This window comes from Zootoca vivipara, chromosome 5, assembly GCF_963506605.1.
Source record: "Zootoca vivipara chromosome 5, rZooViv1.1, whole genome shotgun sequence".
NCBI classification, from domain to species: domain Eukaryota; kingdom Metazoa; phylum Chordata; class Lepidosauria; order Squamata; family Lacertidae; genus Zootoca; species Zootoca vivipara.
Window position 1 is genome coordinate 87,734,723 of NC_083280.1, and position 21,755 is coordinate 87,756,477.

General features: G+C 46.6%; 1 protein-coding gene across 2 annotated transcripts in view; it reads right to left on the bottom strand.

Annotated features, from left to right (window-relative positions):
* Nucleotides 1–21,755, bottom strand: part of PDLIM1 (PDZ and LIM domain 1) — a 32,897-nt gene that overhangs the window by 1,898 nt on the left and 9,244 nt on the right. The window contains exons 2-7 of one of the 2 annotated variants that reach the window (XM_035137847.2): nt 20,562–20,713; nt 12,295–12,379; nt 6,958–7,028; nt 4,592–4,900; nt 1,695–1,849; nt 344–458 (exon numbers count right to left, since the gene is read on the bottom strand). In XM_035137847.2, coding sequence (XP_034993738.1) covers nt 344–458; nt 1,695–1,849; nt 4,592–4,900; nt 6,958–7,028; nt 12,295–12,379; nt 20,562–20,713 — 887 coding nt within the window. Of the gene's footprint in view, nt 1–343; nt 459–1,694; nt 1,850–4,591; nt 4,901–6,957; nt 7,029–7,240; nt 7,441–12,294; nt 12,380–20,561; nt 20,714–21,755 lie in introns of both variants that reach the window. The other variant, XM_035137848.2, reaches the window with a different exon arrangement.

A 21,755-nucleotide genomic window follows, 5' to 3' on the forward strand; every position in this document is an offset into this window, starting at 1 on the left:
ATGCAAAGAGAAAAAACACCTGAACGGGAGGGCTATTTAATATAGTGAAATAGGCATATGGTAATGATGTTTACATCGCCAATTGACCCTGCTTTCCATAGATCGCATGAATAGGCTACAATCGTGAGTGCTGAATAATGGCCAGTTCATATTGCTTTAAGACCCAGTTGATACGGTATTTGGCTGCTGTTTAGTTCATGATTACACATTCGCATGCTACTTGATACTAAAACTTCCACCACAACCCTCCCTTAACCATTTTCTCAAAACTGAAAAGTCTTCTGTAAAACTACAGCCTCTCTGTGACGCAAAGTTTCCAATGACTGCTTGTGCTGCTACTCACACAATGCCAGATCCACACTTATCACAGACAGGAAGCTTCTGGGAATTTCCAATCGATGCCGCGACTTTGGTTGTTGGTGCTTTCACACTTCGGAATCCGGAAGGCTTATTGGGATCTGTAAATATTTTAAAACAACCAGCATTATTATGGATTAGGAGAACGGTCTTGAGTATAAAATCACGGCAACAATACAGGCCGTGGCTTCTGCTGAGGAAATAAAACAGTATCATTGGAGATCTTTCTCTGGCGCCATGTTGAAGTAAAAAAACCCACACATGTCCAATGAAATTTTGGGCTCACACAAGGTGTTGCTGAAATTTTAAAAACTGAAGTCCACCTCTGTGGCTTTTGGCAATGGTTTTGAAGGGCTGCAATGTTGCATAGGTTACAACAGGAATACTATTGCAGATAAGGGTGTTTTGGTTTTGTATTGGGTTGCCATACGTCTGGAATTTTTCAAATGTAGCCGGTACAATTTTTTGACTTACGAATGGGGCAAATGGCCGCACGCTTATGAATTTCTCGACATCCAAACTGAAACCGCGGCGGTTTTAGATAGGGTTTTTTCGACTTATGAATTTTTAGATGGGGTTGCTTCAACTTAGGATTTTTTCCGTTTCCAATGCATTCCTATGGGAAATCGCGTTTCCAGTGGCGCTTTTCGACTTGCAAATTTTTCAACCTACGAAGGTGCCTTCGGAATGGATTAAATTCATAAGTCAAGGCACCACTGTATTTGGCCCTTGTAAACAGTGTCTGGGTGGAAATTGCCGAAATGTCCAGGAAAATCCAGATGTATGGCAGCCCATGTCGGAAGTGCAGATTTTGGTGAATTTCCACTACGCAGTTTTGACCCTGACTTCCCAGCTCTGCTTCTCCCACCAAACCAGACAATCTTGCATCTATCCCACATTCAACAGCTTCCCTTCATTTTAAGTACCCAGAACGACTTAGCTGAGAACTGTTTCCCATAAGAAGTCTAATGCACTCCCTTATAATCCCTATAAGGAATGTGGTTTGATGAGCATGATAAAAAGGAGCTTCCCTCCCGAGACAAAATTACAGTTTCTTGGGGGTCGAGGGGAAGGCAATTTCCCCCAGGACTACTGTGTGGAAAGATTAAACCCTCTCCCTGCCCTCTAGCCCCTGATTTCCCTCCTCACAGCTGCTATTTTTAAGAACATCAATGTAACTTTGCAACGTGCGCGTCCCACAGGGGAGCTGGTTTAGAGCAAGGGTCATGAAGATCAAATGCTGCTTCTTACTCCCTCTGTATTTCCAGCCAAGTGTTTGAGCTTAACAGTCCTTGTTTCTTAAAAACCAGCGCACGCACACACACACACCCCTTTACCTTTTTCTTCAGATTCTAAAATTTCTTGGAGCACCAAGAATGAGGTGGATTGTCGAGGCGGCTCTGCAGAATCTTGGTTCTCCTGCAGCATTTTGTAGACCTCAGAGTCCCTGTCAATCACTAAGTTACCGGCAGGCTGGTTAAGTTGGTCCAAGCTGAGGGAAAATGGAAGGAAACACCTTTAGTGAATGAAGTGTTGGGAGTTCTGCTAACAGCTGTGAAACAACTAGAGACGGAAAGTGTCTTTGCACAAACAAGCGGCAGTGAGATTAAATCTACAACTGAATGCAGGGAAAGCCAGCCATTGCCTCCTAAACAGTAGTTTCTTGGTATTTCCCCTTTTAAGTGTGCACTCACACCAATCTTATGTTACTTGCCCCCCCCCCCCGAATTATTTTTAGCACTTTTATTTTAACAAGAAGGTTATCGATGGGCTGAAAATCCCCCTCTTGGCTGCAAGGGAGAAAGCTACACACTCTGCAAGAGACAGGTGACGTTTGCTAATCAGATTTTCCCAGGCAGCCGCTGCTACTCGCCCCAGGCGAGCAGGCAATTCACAAAACAGAAGACTGGCTTAAAGCTGCACGATTGCAGATGAGCACAACATAATGAACATGAATAAGTGTGCCCAACCGGCTGCCCACACACTGGATCCATGAGACTTGCTGTTTGTGAGAGACACAGACAAAAGAAACAAGAGCCAATTCATGCATATCACTTGACGGGGCTGTGGCTGAACATGTAACAGACTTCATGGGGAAAACATCTGCGCTTCAGACAACACAAGAGCGATAGGGTTTGACCTGCGATGACTTGCTTCATGTTCGTCGAGTGATGAACTACATTTGAACCAGGTCTATGAGGCAATTCAGACATTCCATTTTGCCTTGCAAAGATGTCTGTCTCCTTCCAGAAGGCACAAAGAAGGACCCCTTATTTTCCTATTCAGATGCCTTTTCACTAGGGCAGAGGAGCCAGAAATAATGCACATCGGGCGCATTGCACGAATATCAAGTGGGCCTAAGATGGGGGTGCTGTTTAAGTTAAAAATATAACCATTTCACCCAAGATAAAACATGGAAAAGACAAGCTACTGCTTTAAAACATGATACAGAAACCACAATATGTTAAATCCGAAGAGGTTCAATCACATTTTGTTTTAACTTGCATGGTGTACCTTCAAAACCTCATCCAGTGCTCCATTGATGACCCAGCACCAATTCCTTCCCTTCAGAACTATCATTAGCAATCCCTAACTAATTACAGTCTCTAAAAGCAATCCCTAACTAATTTGCAGTCATGAACATGAACAATGTGCAAAAGCACAAAAATTAAACCTCCAGGTCAAAACCAGACACATGTTTGGGCTGTATAGTGAATTTTTTTTACCATCAATAGGCATATGAGTGAGAATTACAGTATAGGCTTGCAAGCTATATTCTGCATTGCATTGCAGAATCTCAACTAAAGCACCCATGGCAGAGAAAAGCATCTTTCTCTCCCACGCCACAATACCTTCTTGCTCAACCTCGGCCCTCCAGATGTTTGGAGACTACAATTCCCATCATCCCTGACCACTGGTCCTGCTAGCTAGGGAGGGATCATGGGAGTTGTGGGCCAAAAACATCTGGAGGGCCAAGTTTGAGGAAGCCTGCTCAACAGCTTGCAATATTTCTCCCAGCTCATCTTGCTTCCAAACTGGGCTGAGCAAAGGCACCTGATTCTACAAACTGTAGATCGAGGCTATTCTGTTTCTTGCTCGTTGGGCTCCACATATAAACGGGAGGATTTCTGAAATTTCTAGGGCGTTAGAAAGAGAGAGGTTTCTACAGCATTTGGAATATCTACAGCTTTTCTACCATCTCTCTATTCCATCGTCGCTTCTTTAATGGCCCGATTGTCTCTTACAATGCCTGCTTACTGTATTTGTAACACTTAAGTGGAACTGGCCTGTTTGTAGCTAATGGGCAACCACACAGGGCATGTGCAAAAAGCATTTAGAGTGGTCACAACTCGCCAGCAATGGTGTTCAAAATCCAACACATTCCATGGAACAGATCCTTCCTGCTTGTGTGAATAAAGCCGTGTTTGACCAACCTGAACCATGCACGACAGGCGGGGGGGGGGGGACGAGCAATTGGGAAAGGCTACTGAGACAGGCTCCATGCATCAAGGGGCAATTCCAAGGTAACATCGTCATCCTCCCCAAAGCATTTTCCCCGGGCCCATACACAGGTAATTTGCATGCTCAAATTTCTCCCCGATCCAGGCCTTGCTCTCTCCTTTTCTTATCTACTATGCTTTAGCTTCAAGCACAAGAAACCACATTTGCATGTTGAGAGGCTCCCCATACTGAGGGTGGTATTGTTTTTGCTTGCTACCATGTTGTGTCTTTTTGTTACAGGTAGGTAGCCGTGTTGGTCTGAGTCGAAACAAAATAAAAAAAATCCTTCAGTAGCACCTTAAAGACCAACTAAGTTTTTATTTTGGTATGAGCTTTTGTGTGCATGCACACTTCGTCAGATATTGTACGCCACCCTGTGATCCACGGATGAAGGGCCATATAGGAATTTAATAAATACCATGATATTGTGATGGAGGGATAAGGTGATCCCCGATGAACAGGGGTGTGAAGGATTAACACAACCCCCCCCACCCCAAAAAAAGAATATTAGAGAAGCATGCCCGAATCCAGCATATTTACACCACAGTGAGCACCCTCCACTGACTGGAAGCTCCAAAACGTTACTTCAGAATGCACCCCAGATGCATCCATCACAAGACTTTTTTGCAACAATCGAATGCGTTGAGTGAGCGATGGATGCACACAAAAGGATGCGGAAAATGAATGTGCACAGGGACAGTAATTCAACAGCGTGTGAGGCAGGCGAATTTACCTGGGGAAGGTGGGGCTAACATAAGAGATCTGCCCCTGCAAAGAATCCAGGATGTTTTTCTGTGAATAGAGCTGCAAAGGAGAGTTAAACTGTACGTGCCGCACTTTGAGTCCCGGCACGTCCACTTCCACAGGGCTGCTGGGGCAGATCTGAGCAACTTCCTTGAGCTGTTCGGGGCCCACTCGGATTTGGCTGGGGATGGACGAGGTGCTGTGCCTCCTTCGCAAAGGGGAGGAGGAGGAAGAGGCCTGTAGTGGGTTATAGACCGATGCAAAAGGAGCCTTGAACCCGCCAGCAGGTGACAAAGGACTGGTCACGAAAGGAGGGCGTTAAAAAGGATGGGGTACGTTCGGGGTGATAATTTGCCACGGAGGTGGGGAAGAAAGGACATAAATTAATTACAGCATCAATTGCAACCCTAAACCAGCTTCATTTAGACCAGGGTTTCCCAAACTTGGGTCTCCGGCTCTCTCGGGACTACAACTCCCATGATCCCTAGCTACCAGGACCAGTGGTCAGGGATGAGGGGAACTGTAGTCCAAAATCAGCTGGAGACCCAGGTTTGGGAAAGACTGCTTAGATCAGGCTTCCTCAAACTCGGCCCTCCAGATGTTTTGAGACTACAATTCCCATCATCCCTGACCACTGGTCCTGCTAGCTAGGGATCATGGGAGTTGGAGGCCAAAAACATCTGGAGGACCGAGTTTGAGGAAGCCTGACTTAGACAGTTCCACACAATATGCAACACTGTTTGTGGCGAGATTTCTAAGCAAAGGTCCGAGCCTGTTTTCTGGTCCTGCTGTTTCCCCCCCAGGGAAACTCGCTGTTTAGCACTGAATTGGAACAAACATTCTGCAGAAAACCTGACTGACATTTGTTCAAATTCCGGGGAAAGTGGCAGAACAAAACAAAAACCCTACTCGGTCCCTGTCTGGAAATCCTGAACCTTTACTGTAGAAATCACAGCACAAATGGAAGTCAGGATGAGCCCTTCATATGAATGACTGTGGATTGATGCACCTATGCTAAGTCTTACATACAGTTATGTATGTGCTAACAGACAGGGAGGGAGCACTCCCTTCATCCATTAGGAATTTGCTAGGCAAAGAGGAGTCAAGATGGGTGGCAAAGCAGAATATACTCATGTTGTAAGGAAGGGACCAGGGATCTACCTGATTTCAACAGCACCTTGCTCCACAGGGATTCCTTCTCCAAGAGCATCTGGATGAGTTACCACACTGATAAGACTTGGGCTATTTGGATCTCATAAAATGCTGGGGGGAAATAATTTCCAGGTTAGGGAGGGTATGAGGCCCTTAAGGAATGGTCAGGAACAGACACAATATTCTACTGGTGGATCTTATTACAGCAGTACCTCGGTTTTCGAGGTAATCCATTCCAGAAGACCATTCGACTTCCAAGACATTCGAAAAACCAAAGCATTTACTTCCGGAAGCATTTATTCCTGGAAAACTCAATACGGAAAGCTGCATGGCACTTCTGACTTCCGAAAAGCGTTCGAAAAACCGACGCATTTACTTCCGGGTTTTCGGTGTTCGAAAACTGAAATGTTTGACTTGGAAACGTTCGAAAACTGAGGTGCCGCTGTACTAAAATGTGGGGACCCGCTTCATGAGGGAAGGGTAGATGAAGGCGGGAATTGCTGCCAGAATAATGCAAATCTCTGCACTTAAAAAGAAAAAAGTCCTAGCCTTAGCCAGGACGGGGCATTTTGGTTCCACTTCAGGAAGCAAAATATCATGGGCCAGCAATGGTAAAGTGTATAGGAACCACGATGATGTAGAACAGGCATCCCCAAACTTCGGCCCTCCAGATGTTTTGGACTACAATTCCCATCATCCCTGATGACTGGTCCTGTTAGCTAGGGATCATGGGAGTTGTAGGCCAAAACATCTGGAGGGCCACAGTTTGGGGATGCCTGATGTAGAACCTCTAAGAAGAGCCTGCTGGATCAGACCAAAGGCTCATCAGTCCAGGACACACAGTGGCCAACCAGATCAAATAAAAGATCCCTCCCCTCCTATGGACCCCAATAACTGGTGCACAGAAGCATTTCTGCCTCCAGCTGAAATGCCGCTTCTTACTTGCGTTTTCTCCTACTAAGGTGGCACTTCTGTTTGCTGTAAAGCTCTCAGGGGAACCTTGGAAATTCAAACATCTAAGAAAAGTTTCTCAGCCCTTCAACCCACCCCCCACCCCCCCAAAAAGGATGTTACTTTCAGGACCACAAAACCCTTCCGTCGAAAAGAGAGATTCTTTACTTGCGCTCCCTCTGCTAGACCGTCCCATTTCGCAGGGAAGATCAAAAAAGCCACAATTATTCTCGTAATAGAAGCAACGGGCACCTGAGCGAGTGGGGAGGCAATTTTAAAGGCTCATACGTCATACTGAAAGCGCGCTGAAACGGCCCAGGCAGCTGGGGAATCAAAGAACAGAAAGGTCATTAGTTTTTCGTCGTCGCGTTGGAAGAACTGGCGTGTTGGGCACACGCCAGCCGAGTGGGCAACCTGAAAGAAAAGAAGTCTTGAGGTGCGTTACACAGCATAAACACACTCACTCCGTGCATCTACAGTAGAGGCCGGGTCTCCCCTTGTGTGGTGCCTTGTGCAAAACCGGGGAGCCACTTACTTTTTGCTGGGCTCCTGGTCGCCCTGAGCGGACTTGGACCCCACGGCGTCGTTGAAGGTCTGTATGTTTTCCGAGGAGTACAGGCCCGCTGGGCTATTGTACTGGGCAGTGATGACCTTGGGGGAGGTGCCGGAAGCAGCGGTGGCGGCAGTGAAGGGCATAGCGCTTCGGTTATGTGCACTTCCTATGTGCCTTATATCCTGCATGCAAGGGAGCAGAGGGAACAATCAGATGCGTTTGGCGTGCGGGTGATAAAGCAGCAGTCCCTCGGCTGTTCAAGGAATTGGCAAAAAACAAGGTCGGTCTGCAAAGGGGGGGAAATATATTTGGGGACGGGGTGGACATTAGCTGCCTTCAACCAAGGTTGCAGTTGCCAAAACGGAACGTCTAGATTTGGGGCAAGATGGCTGTAAAATTCTACAAAAAGGAGGGCAATCATATACCCTGTTTCTCCGAAAATAAGACGTAGCCATAAAATAAGCTGTAGCAGGATTTTTAGGCATTCAAGGAATATAAGCCATACCCCGAAAATAAGACATAGTGATAGGCGCAGCAGCAATGCCAGCCGCATCAGGAGGAGGAGGAGGAAAAAAATAAGACATCCCCTGAAAATAAGCCGTAGTGTGGTTTTTTGAAGAAAAATAAATATAAGACGGTGTCTTATTTTTGGAGAAACACTGTAAGTCTGGAGGGGAGAATCTTTCTCGACCAGAGCTTCCAGGGGCTATATTTCATAGAATCATAGAGTTGGAAGAGACCACAAGGGCCATCCAGTCCAACCTCCTGCCAAGCAGGAAACGCCATCAAAGCATGCCTGACAGATGGCTGTCAAGCCTCCGCTTAAAGACCTCCAAAGAAGGAGACTCCACCACACTCCTTGGCAGCAAATTCCACTGTCAAACAGCTCTTACTGTCAGGAAGTTCTTCCTAATGTTTAGGTGGAATCTTCTTTCTTGTAGTTTGAATCCACTGCTCAGCGTCTGCTTCTCTGGAGCAGCAGAAAACAACCTTTCACCCTCCTCAGAAAACTCTTGAGATGGGTCATTCTAGGGGTGGGGAGAGGCTGAGTCTGCCCAGGGACTGATGAATCCCCAGCCAGCCCCACCACTCATTGTTGGCCTTCCACAAAAAACGCTTGCCTCACACTTGGCTGGGCTTTCCTCCATTATGTTCACATGCAGAGCAGGACAGGATGCGTGGGCAAATAATTCTAATTGTGCAATTTCCCTCACGTTGCTTGAAGACTCTTGCTAATTATCTACCTTTTTTTAAAAAGTCAAATGCCTCAGTCAAGATCCAGATACGATGCAATTCCGCTGAACAAACTACCCAACACAAATATTGCTTTCGGAATGATTTAATATTATGGTCTCATTCAATATTGCAAAGCTGTGGCCTCCTTTATTTATTTTTAAAAGGCAAGACGTTTTTTACAGCACACCTTTCAGCCTTCGCGAGGAGAAACCTAAACCGAAAATAAACAATAAAAAGCCAGGTCGAGCAGCTTAAAAATATCCCGTTTCAAATTCAAAGCCATTAAAGGCAAGGTAGAATGACAGGCATGTGGGGGGAAAGTCTAACCTCCGTCAGGAAGGCAATTCGTAACTGTGGTGGGACTTATGCCACAACTTCTTCCGAGCAGGGCTTCAGAAGATGGCCTCAACCCACAGGCCATTTTACCTGGGATAAAATTCATAATCATAGAATCGTAGAACTGGAATAGATCCCGAGGATCCTCTCGTCCAACCGCCTGCAATGCAGGAATCTCAGCTAAAGCATTCATGACAAAACAGCCTTCCAACCTCTGTTTAATAAATCCATCCTTAGAACCTTATGAAGTTTCCACAATGAAATAAACCACAGTTTTCATGTGTGTACCTTGGTGATATCTGGTATTTTAAAAAATGCTTTTACAAGCTGCGTTCCCTTGTTTCTCAATTTGATCCTTTTACATGGCTTTGAATGTTTTGTAAATATTTTATGCATTGTGACTTGCCATTGTTTTTATTTATTATAGTTCAGTAATTCTTTATTGTAATGCATAAGTGTAAATTGTTTAATTATTATGTTCTGATGTTTAATTTTACTGTTTACTATTATATTCTAATGAACTATTGAATACTGCTTTATTTGATGCAAGTTGTTTATTTTAAAGCTATTGTGACTTTGTTGTTGTTGTATTGGATCAGATTGTTACTGTGTGTGTGTGATCTTTGCTGTCTATTTTGCCATTTCTTCAGCCTGTAAATCGCCTTGGGCATAGCAATATAGAAAGACGGCACTGTATACAAATTAAAAGTGACGTGAAAATGAAGGGTATAGTTAGCAACAGAATGAGGGAGCGAGAAATTGGCAAGGCCCCGATTTGAAATCTTGCATCTGACTTTGAAGCTCACTAAAAGGTCTCAAAGACACGCCTCATTTTCTTAACCTCAAACCTCCACTCCCCCCCTCTGCGATAAGGGTCAACCACCTTCTCCAGCCTTGCAGAGTCGTTGTAAGGATTTCAACAAAACGGAATGAAATGCTTCGAAGATTTAGAAGCTGCGCTGAACAAATGCTGAGCACTGAAATGACTTATGAGCAAATCGATATGATCTGCATGAATCGGTTGCTGTGCCCAAGCAATTGGTCCGACCTCCTAATAGTCCCAAATATTTGCAGCTCTTTTTTTTTTTAAAGGAGACACAGAGATAAGAGATTGGAAAAGAAAGGGAAATTAAAGGAGGCCACGGCAGTGTCTTAATTTTGTCTTCCAAATGGCATCTGGTTGGGAAGTTTTAAATGCTCTGAAATGTGAGTGAAAGGGGGGGAAAGTTAACCCAGCTTCTTGCGTGGGGAGGGGAAACCTGCCTGATTAGCTTTCCACAACTTCCCTTTCCGTGTTTACCGGGCGTTTGCATCGATGCAAAAGACAAAAACGATCCAGGAACAATGACGAATATGAAGCCAGACGAGGCCACCGGGCATTTCAGACAGGAAACTGCTATGCCGCCGTTCACCTCTCGACTCAGAGGTCTTGGCGAGAGGCCTACCGCGGTCTTATCAAATGTCAAGGCACACGCCCAGTTTCGACAGCCTTCCATTCCCTGGTTTCTATGGGAATAGCTACACAAAACAGCCGCAATGACCTCATCCCCAGAGGATGTGACAGGGAGCGCTTTGAAGGAAAAAGCCTCGGGACAACCGGCGGCCCGCTTCAATGCAGCCATGACATCAGTCTGGCAAAGAAATGTACGGCTCTGGGGCAGGGCAGAGGTACGGAGAGGGACTCGGCGATTTACCCTGGGGCAAGCAGCTCAATTCTATTTTCTGGATTTCCTTTCATTAAGATGCAGGGCACACACGCACAAAAAGGGGTATGTTCACACGAGCGCTTACTCCACCATCCAGCGCACTGAAGGTACATTCACACGGCGTTAGCCGCCATCCCCAGCGATCTCACCGTTTCGTTGACAAATCCTGTGGTTCGATGCGTTTCTCCGCCGCCCTCAGGCCAGCTTCAATCCGACCAGAAAACTCAAGCCATCTCCACTTTGTACCGTGGTGCCTCGCAAAAACGAATTTAATCCGTTCTGCGAGCCAATTCGTTTTTTGTGAAAAATTCATATTGCGAATCGCGGTTTCCCGTAGGAATGCATTGAAATTTCTTTTTTCTTTTTTGCCCAGAGGAACGCATTGATTAAATGTCAATGCGTTCCTATGGGAAACCGCGATTCGCAAGGCGAATTGTTCACAAAATGAATTCGTCTTGCCTGTCACCATCAGATCGCATTCGTCTTGCGAAAAATTCGTCTTGCAGGGCATTCGTCTTGCGAGCTACCACTGTACTTAACTTTGTACTTAAGAATGGCGTGGCCGTTGAGGCGGGTGTCGCGCTCATGTGCAGAAGACAGCTTCGTGCCTATGAGTTCCCGGTGGAGTGTTGCAGAGGTGGGGAAACAAAAAAAAAAAAGGCCACGTGGTTGCGGCCCAGGGGGTTGGGCTAGAGAACCTTTCTGAACTCAAGGCCTTTGTTCCTTCCAATAACTGCATGCCAGTAGCAGATGAGGCCGAAAGAAAGTGGTTGTGGCTGAGATTGAGAGAAGCCACCCAAACATCCACATTCACAGGCAATCATGTATTCCCACGTGAATCTAAATTCCACAATTCTGCACTGCTCAGATGCAGAACCTCACCCTCCCCACAATCTCCTGCTCCCCGATATATTATGCTACTGGTCATCACTAAAATCTAGAGGAGAGAAACCTCAACTTAATTATGTATTACTTCCTAGTGCTGTATGTCCTGCCAACCACTTTTCTAGAGGCTAAATTGTGGAGCGTGGCCCCGTCTGGAACGGCCTACTGTTTTGACTAGGCTTTCCACATTTCATAGAAAACCTGGACCGAAATGTTATTGAGCTTTTAAAAGGCAAAGTTGTTGAGCTTTCTTGAGAGGGAAGGGGGCAATGTTGTTGTGCAAATCGCAAAAAAATTAGGTTTTATAGCTTTCTCTCCCCCCCCCCCCGGGAAATTGCCGCCAAACGCCACTTCTGATATGGGATTTCCCCCATACATTAAAGGCATTCCCGCCCAAACACAATTCCCGATGGCCAGATTAAAATACATCTACAGTCGAACAGAATCCGTTCCAGAAATACACTCTACTTCCAAAATGTTCGGAGACCAAAGCGTGTCTTTTGATTGGCTGCAGGAAGCCGCAACAGACATTCAGCTTCCGAAAATCGTTCGAAAACTGGAACACTCACTTCCGGGTTTTGATCGTCTGGGAGCCGTTTTTTGGGGGGGAGACAAGGCGTTTTAGATCCAATGTACAATTCATGATACTCTTTCCTCCACCCTCCACAACTGACTTTTCTCCTCAGCCTATACTAGGCATGCATGTGTGATGCCAAACGTGTGACACACAGTGAGCGCACCTGTGCCTTTAGAATAAAACACAAGCAGAAGCTATATGAGATGTCATTTATGCTGCATCAACACATTTCAATCCATACCTGCAGCGGGCAGAGTCTGGCGGAAAAGAAACAGAGCTTCGTTCGTGTTACTCACCTGTGGCTGGGATGCCAGGTTCATCTTGTACGGATTGGTTTTCCCTTCCTCTGTAACCAGCGGCGACCATATTTTTGATTCAGTTCTGCAAAATAGAGCGTCTGGTGGTTAACGCTAGAATTCTCCACACTTGTTACAGTATTTCGTAGTTTTAAGACATTTATCTTGTTCTGCACAATTCCGTAACTTGGAATTCCCCCAAACCCAGGGTTTTGGGGGGTTTATTTTTTCGCTTACAAACTGTTTTCAGGAGTAGGCACAGCATGCCGCACTTAGGCAAAGTCACAGCAGACATTCCGTGTGTCTGGGAAATGTTGGAAGTCTCCAGAAATAAGCAAGATTTATACTGAAGTGCTTTAGTACACTGTCTCCAAGGCTCATTTTCAGAGTGGGAAATTTAACTTGGCAAGACTTGCACCAGCAGTTTTACGCAATCTACTTGTTTATATGCCAGGTTTCCTCAAGGAACTGTGGGCCATGTGCATTGTTTCCTTAACAACAACCTTGCAAGGTACATTAAGTGAAGAGGCAGGTCCATTTGCAGATCATGGATGTGAATCTTTCCACTATTGCTCATTCCATCGCAAATATGGATCATTCCAAGTATGCAAATACAGTGGTGCCTCGCTAGACGAATTTAATTCGTTCCACGGGTCTTTTCTTATAACAAAAAATTCGTCTAGCGAATCCCATAGGAATGCTTTTAATTTTTTTCGAATTTTTTTTTGCCCATAGGAACGCATTAATTGAATTTCAATGCATTCCTATGGGAAACCGTGATTCGCTAGATGAATTTTTCATAAAACGAATTCGTCTAGCGAGGCAAGCTCCGCTCGAAAAATCCTTTCGTTAAGCGGAAATTTCGATAAGCAGGGCATTTGTTAAGCGAGGCACCACTGTATGTTTTTTGTTTCTCAACAAATAACTCTGAAGAGGGCATTTTTGCTTGCTTGTTTATTACGTTTCCATCCCACCTTTCCTCCACGGAGCTCCAGGTGGTGTAAGTCAGTGGTTTTCGACCAGTGTGCCCTGGCACCCTGGGGTGCCTTGAATGATGGTCAGGGAGGGTGCCGTGGGCAACATGGGCCTCTTTCCCTTCCCCTTCCTTTCCTCCTCTGATGCCCTCTTGTGTCTGGCCTCCCAAAGGCTTGTGTGGCTGTTTGTTGCAGCAGCCCTGGCTACAAGCTCCCCAGGCGAGTGGTGCCTCTGGGGCTGGCCAGGGGGTGCTTCCCAGGCCCTTGTGGGGTGGGGGGGGGTAGCTCACTGCCACTGGGGTGGCAGTGGCAGCTGCCCAGAGGACCGCAAGGAGAGGGGAGAGGAGGCTGAGGGAACCCTCCACAAGGGAGGGCATTCGAAAAGGGGTGAGGGGCCGCCAGCTCTGCAGGCAAGGGGTAGCATAACTGGGCTCCTGAGCCCCACAGAGGTGCCGCAGAAAGAAGGTAGTTGGTCAAGGGAGCCATGGACCCAAAAAGGTTGAAAACCTCTGGTGTACATAGTTCTCCTCCTCATTTAATCCCCACTACAACCCTATGGCCACCTCATGAGAAGAGAAGACTCCCTGGAAAAGACCCTGATGTTGGGAAAGATGGAGGGCACAAGGAGAAGGGGATGACAGAGGACGAGATGGTTGGACAGTGTTCTCGAAGCTACGAACATGAGTTTGACCAAACTGCGGGAGGCAGTGGAAGACAGGAGTGCCTGGCGTGCTCTGGTCCGTGCGGTCACGAAGAGTCGGACACGACTAAATGACTAAACAACAACAACAACAGACATACTTTGGCCAGGACTTTTTTCCCAGCCGGAACATGCCAGAACTCAGTTCTGGCACCTCTCAGGTGGCTGCCATTCCCATTCTGAGAAAACAAGGGAGCCATTCATGGCGAGTTTCGGCACCTCTTTTTGTAGAAAAACCCCTACACCACACTGACTAATCTTATCCACTGTTAAGAGCAGAATTCCTTCCTTAAGGGACATTATTCCCTCCACTGCAACTTTAAATTCACAGAGACATAAACCAAAGAATCATAGAATTGTGGAGTTGGAAGGGACCCTGTGGGTCATCGATTGCAACGCCCTGCAATGCAGGAATGAACCACTTCAGACAAGACCCTTTGGAGCAGTTTCTGGCAAGAAGAATGCCCAAAGTGGCATGCTACGCATTCCCTTATTCAGAAAAAAACAAATAGTCCTCGTCTGGACTTGTCAGAATTTTATTTTTAAAAAGGGAGCGGCCTGCTGACCACAATGAGCTTTGCAACCCTATTATCAGTAATTAGAAATGTTCTTTTGACCTCCTACGGAACAAGAGCACATGCCACATAAACGCCGAGGGGCATAATCTCAACTGCAGAGCTTCCTTTGAGGATGAAACAAGTCAGAGATACTGAGCCCTTTCTCCATGCTGAGCCCTGGTTAACTCTGACAAGGGAAGGAAGGGGAGAAGAGGAAATGAGCAAGATCATGATTTTTAGAGGCTGAGAAGTTGCATCAGCACCAGCCCACCAATGTCTTTTGGGGGAGCTGGGTCACTTGTCTCAACTCATGGGCAAACTATAATATGTTTGGCGTGCAAAAACACTACAAAGCGGGGCATTCCACTGAGCGGGAGATTCCCAGGCTCTCGATCACGGCGGTGGAATGAGCAAAGGAATGAAGCGAGCTCTCACCTTCCATTTAAAGACCAGCATTCCAAATTTGCAGGCTAAACTTAGCTCCCTAAAATATAAAACAGCTGCCTTTCAAAAAAAGAAGAAGAGCAAAGCAGCTGCATTTCCCAGTTACTTTGCTGGCGTTCGTGAGCACCCAATGCTTGCGAAAGTCAGGTGGCTGGCATGCGAACAAACTTAAATGCTGGAGGAATGTTTTTAGCAGACAGTCTAGGGCAATAGCTCCAACCACCCCACATTAAAAATCAGTTTTCTCGGCAGGGTCACTGGTGTCAGACATGTTTCAAGTAAATTAATAATAATAATAATAATAATAATAATAATAATAATAATGAATCCCTTGAGAACCTCTACTTTATCTCTTAAAGTAATTTCCCTACTTCTCATGATGGTTGCACAGTTAAATGCTACAGAAGTAAAAGGTTTTGGGAGGTGCTTTCAGTGGCATTGAAAGTCAAAGTTTGAAGAGGGGGAAAAGTATTCAATCTTCAGCTAAATTTGAACATGGCCAAGAATCCTGCAAGTTTGCCATCAAAACTATAACCTGCCAAGACAAAATTATTGTGGCCTTTTTGCCCACCTGAGAAGATCAAGTTTGCTGTTCTTTATTTCTTCCTGGTGACGGCTCCCAAAAAATAATTGGCTCTTGAAAATTAGAAGAGGAGGCTTGGAGTCTCAGCAATGTCTTAATCCAGCCTTCTGAAGAACTAAGAGGCTAGAAGACCACTTCTGAGAGCCAGGTGTGGTGAAATGGTTAGAATATCAGATAAAGCAGAGAACAGGTGTGTCATATTTCTAATTCACCATGAGAAGAGGGAATTTCAGCTGATGCAGCTCTCGCTAGCCAAAATTCCCTCTTCCACACAGTTGCTTAAATTCACCGTCATCCTTTGCATTTGGTCAACCTAATAAAGAGACGCATCCAGCTTCCTTGGTGGTTACAAAGGTATTTTTCTCTGAATGAGAAAGCCTCTGGCATTCGAATCAAGTCAACCTTTATATTTAAGGAACACGATAACAGAAGCCGAGTTTTTGGATTGTTGGTTTTTATTTTAGAGGCTGGCATCCATGCAGACTTGTTCAAGGGATAAAAATGGAAATGACAAAGTCGCTCTTGGCTCCGCTTTCCATCTGTACTAGAAGTTATCCAAACAAGGAAGCAAAATGTCTGATGTTTGCACTCTTACGGCTGCAAGGATAAGCTCCCTTTGTCCCCTGCGAGCAGCTGAGGCAAAACGCTTCGCTTGCTCAAAACAAAATGTCCCCTATGACAAGAGAGTGGGCGGCCCTCTTTTAATACAGTTACCACGGAAGGAGTTTGGGGGGGGAGGGGAAGAAAGATTTGGGGGTTCCTAGTTAAAGCAGTGCAGATAAGACGGCAGGCAGGCAAGGATGGGAGTTGGAGAGGAGGTCCACCAGGGTGGCGCTGTGGGCTAAACCACTGAGCCACTTGGGCTTGCCGATCGGAAGGTTGACGGTTCGAATCCCTGCAACGGAGTGAGCTCCTGTTGCTCTGTCCCAGCTCCTGCCAACCTAGCAGTTCAAAAGCACACCAGTGCAGGTAGATAAATAGGTACCACTGTGGTGGGAAGTGTAAGGGGGAGGGATTATAGAGAACCCCCCCCCCTCATCAGTAGCAGCCCGTCTCCAAGCAGTCATGAAAGCGCGGGGTCTGAAGGGGTGAGTCAGGAGACGGAGGAGGAGTGCCAGGGCTCTGGCAGCATTGGAGAGCCCCTGCTCCACAGGCAGGAAGAGAGAGAGGCAGGAAGGGGGGGACAGGCAGAAGGCAGACTGTAGACCCTCCCCCCCAACACCGATATTGAGGAGGAGGAGAAAGGGGAGGAGATTCACTGTCCCGAGGCTTTTATGTTGGTCAAAGTCGCGAAAAGGGGCAGTGCCGGATTCTGATTCGGAATGAGGAGACATGAAACGAGCAGCTCTTTACACTGTAAATAATGTGCACTAATAAAGACTTTTGAAAGACAAGCATGTGGAAAGTCGTTACTCGGGAGTAGTCGCAACAACCCTGACAGGAAGGTAAACGACATTTCCATGCGCTCTAGCTTCCATTGCGCCAGAAGCGGTTTAGTCCTCCTGGCCACATGACCCAGAAAGCTGTCTGTGGACAAACGCCGGCTCCCTCGGCCTGAAAGCAAGGTGAGCGTCGCAACCCCACAGTCGCCTTTGACTGGACTTAACCGTCCAGGGGTCCTTTTACCCTTTTTACCACCAGGGTGGCAGCCCCTGCAACGGGTTGCTCTGCCAGCTTCGGTGGGGCAGGGATCCCCATAGAAGCTGGCACCTGCATGAGGGCGCGTGGTTGTGCCCCTTCAGCATTTTGCGGCCAAGGCCATTGCCCCTCTATCCCCACCACCAATACTGATGCAATACAAGCTTCCAAAGTAATATGTTGGTTTCACCGTGTCAGTGAGCTGTGTGATGCTTTCGGTCCACATTGTGAATGTTGATTTGGGAAAGGAAGGGGCTGTGTTTCAACCGGCTTTTGGACACGCTCCGCGACAGAACGGGGAATGTTGCTTGACTGCCTCAAGGTATTTCTCCCCGCTTTCTCCTGTCAAGTTAGGGCAGGTTTTCTCAATCCAAACAACTTTATTGTACTGTACTAGCCTTTGGCCATGATAAATCTGAATCAAAAAATAAATACACGTAAAGAGATTTTGCCACGCCACAAATCATAGTCTCTAGATCTCTGTGTCTCCCAGTTCAATGCTATGTTGTCCAGGGGCTTCTTTCTCATCTTTTGGGCAGCCAGAGCAACAAGGGCAACTTTGCAAGTCACTGAAACACTTACATCGCTAAAAATGTAAGTGATGTAGCAGCTAAAAAAGCCAATGCAATTCTGGGCTGCATCAATAGGAGTATAGCATCTAGATCAGGCATCCCCAAACTGCGGCCCTCCAGATGTTTTGGCCTACAACTCCTATGATCCTTAAGCTAACAGGACCAGTGGTCAGGGATGATGGGAATTGTAGTCCAAAACATCTAGATGGCCGAAGTTTGGGGATGCCTGATCTAGATCCAGGGAAGTAATAGTACCACTGTATTCTGCTCTGGTCAGACCTCACCTGGAGTACTGTGTCCAGTTCTGGGCACCACAGTTCAAGAAGGATACTGACAAGCTGGAAAACGTGTCCAGAGGAGGGCAACCAAAATGGTCAAAGGCCTGGAAAAAATGCCTTATGAGGAACGGCTTAGGGAGCTGGGTATGTTTAGCCTGGAGAAGAGAAGGTTAAGGGGTGATATGATAGCCATGTTCAAATATATAAAAGGATGTCATATAGAAGAGGGTGAAAGGTTGTTTTCTGCTGCTCCGGGGAAGCAGACACAGAGCAATGGATTCAAGCTACAAGAAAGAAGATTCCACCTAAACATTAGGAAGAACTTCCTGACAGTAAGAACTGTTCGACAGTGGAATTTGCTACCAAGGAGTGTGGTGGAGTCTCCTTCTTTGGAGGTCTTTAAGCAGAGGCTTGACGGCCATCTGTCAAGAATGCTTTGATGGTCAGGGATGATGGGAGTTGTATTCTAGCAACACCTGGAGACCCAAGGTTGAGAAAGGCTGGGTTTTGCGGGAAAGGCACACTCTAAAGTTTAGCATCCGTTCTTCTGAAGAAGCCAGCTCTCTGAAACATCCCATACACAACATTCCAGTGTAAACGCACTTTGCCAATAGCCATCAATAATAATTAAACCTTCGAGAAGCAGCCTGTCCGTTTTAATGTCCATATATAGACAGACATGCATACGCAGCGTGTTAGACTAGGTTGAACGACACAAGACGTTTCCCAGGGTCGAGGGAATTCTCAGGAAAATGACAGGGCTGGAATGAGTCAAGAGAATTTGTGGCATTCCTGGAGTACATTCACTTCCCTCTATTTATTTTTTCCAGTCGAGTTCCTTGTTTTGCTCTCCCTCTTTGAGCTAATTCAATAGACCCCCTTAGCCACAGGCTTTTTGTTAATGTAACACATTTTAGTCCCTAATTAAAATACTCCTCTATCAAGGGCTAGCTGGGTGGTTGCTTCACTTCTTGGACAAGTTTTGAGACTTAAATTCGGCTTTTCTGTGCTGCTGGTGATTGAATGAAGGGGATACGCTGCCAGCTTCACTTCTTGGAAGCGACTCTGCAACAATAAAACTAACTTTGACACAGAAATTCATGGTGTTTGTTCCAAAGCTTTGGGAGGGAAGACAGAAACAACGGATGTGTTATGCAACTATTCGCGGCGACATTAAAAGAGTTCACGCAAAAAACTTCTCTGCAGTTCCTCCCATCCCACAATAGTTTTTTCTGATTACTCGTGGTTATATATTAGCCCAAGAGTTGCATAATCTTGCACAATAATTGCTCATCTCCATTACAAAAAAGAAAAAAGGAGAGGAGAGGAGGAATAAAAGACGTTCTTGGACCATGAACCCAGCTCTTATGAGCTGATCTGGCAGAATATGAAACCTTCACCTAAATCTCCTACCAGGAAAAGAATGGATAGCTAAACAGCAGGCGGGAGCTGGCGCAGAAGCCAGAGAAGAAGAGGGGGGGCTTTTGAAGGAAGGGGAGAGTCCATGATGAACCAACAGGAAGTGCTCCCCCCACCCCGCCCTTGGAGAGAAGATACAGCAGACACTTGCTGCTTCTGCTGCAACCACAAAAGTCCATTACAGTTGAAATATCAGCCCACACCAGGGGCGTAGCGTGGGGAGGGCTGAGGGGCCGGATGATTTGGGATCCCTGCCCTCCCTGTCGCCGGGGGCCTCGGGGCCCTGGGGCCCGGCCTTGCCACTGAAGGCTCACGTCAGCTGGCTGGGGGTCTGTGAACCCTCTGTGCCCCACATCAGTCCGGTGGCAGCGGCAGCAAGGGTTTAGCTCACACAGCGGGTTTTATTCGCCCTCTGCGCCCAGCCAGGCACTAAGTGTATACTGCGTGCAGTGCATGGCATGAGTGGCGCTGTGGTCTAAATCACTGAGCCTCTTGGGCTTGCCGATTGGAAGGTCGCCGGTTCGAATCCCCACGACGGGGTGAGCTCCCGTTGCTCTGTCCCAGCTCCTGCCAACCTAGCAGTTCGAAAGCACACCAGTGCAAGTAGATAAATAGGTGCCGCTGCGATGGGAAGATAAACAGTGTTTCCGTGCGCTCTGGCTTACGTCACGGTGTAAGCCAGAAGCAGCTTAGTCTGCTGCCCACATGACCCAGAGAGCTTAGAGCATGTGTTTGAAGCTATCTTGCTGTATTTTCTACCTGTGCTCTCCTCGCTGCTGCTTGGATAAATGCATGAATCTGACCTTTGGAATGTTTTGTAAGTAAAGCATTTTAAACTTACTTAACAGTGTGTGCTTTGTTCATTGCAAGAGGGGCAGAAAGTGAGGAGTGCTGTAGGCAACTAAATGGCATAAAAGGGTCTAACAACTTATATAAACTCTGCTACTGAGAGCTCTTTCCTGCTGGAGAGTGAGTTTAGCCCTGGGTCACAGGGATTCATATATTTCTTCCTACAAGTAAACCAACCATATCTGGCATGTGTGCTCACTGAATACTTGAACCAGGCAGATTTCATTCCTCCAATCCAAATATGCTACTTTACCTGCCCACGGTCAGAATTATTTCATCTATGCAGCCCTTGATTTTGTTCTGTGCTTCTAGGTGAGTCATGCTTTCTGTATCTTCCCCATCAATGGACATGATAACATCTCCAATGCATAAATTGGCAGCTGCCGCTTTGCTGCCAGGGGTTACCTGCAAGAAGAAGAAGATAAACAGAAATAGTCACCAAAGCAAAAGTCAAGGCCCCAGGCTGTTCTTTGTATACTGGTCCTGGCTTGTTTCACAAGAGTAACCGGGAGTTGGCTACAAAGAAACTAGCAGAATGGCTTTGAACATTTCATAGAAAGGCAGAGACATAAAAACGGCAAGTGAATCACTCTTAGGAATCTGTAATGCAGTGCTAATTTTGCTGGTTTACCTTATAGGATTATTGTAAAGGATCAATGAGATACTGTCGTGTTTCACACACCATTCTACAAAAACCGTGACTTTGTGCAAACACTGAATGTTTGGGCTCCCAGAGAGATCACAGCTCCTCATTCTGCTGTTGCACTGCAGTGAGATTTGGGCTTAAACGGCTTGGCTTAGCATGTCATCCTAACCCGGGGCTCTCCCAGGAAAACCACGGCCCATAAACCATAGGACAAGTACTAGTGACAGCTCGTTGGGCTTGCTGATCAGAAGGTCGGCGGTTTGAATCCCCGCGACAGGGTGAGCTCCCTTTGCTCTGTCCCAGCTCCTGCCAACCTAGCAGTTCGAAAGCACACCAGTGCAAGTAGATAAATAGGTACCACTGTGGCGGGAAGGTAAACGCCATTCCCGTGCGCTCTGGTTTCCGTCACGGTGTCCCGTTGCGGCAGAAGCGGTTTAGTCATGCTAGCCACATGACCGGAAAGCTGTCTGTGGACAAACGCTTGAAAGCGAGATGAGCGCCGCAACCCCATAGTGGCCTTCGACTGGGCTTAACCGTCCAGGGGTCCTTTACTTTTTACCGTAAGCTGCAGAGAACTAAACCACGAGGCCAAGTTCAGACAACACACTAAACTAAGTCAGGGCTTAGCAAAATGGCCACAATCTCCTCTTGCAGAGTTTATGCACTAAAACTGTGGTTTGGGTTACATCAACTCTACAAAATGAATGGGCAGGTCCATCATGAGTGCAGAGCATCAAGACCATTACATAGCAGACTTGCAAACTCTAGCAACAACAACTTTAATACTTCAGAAGGGAACCA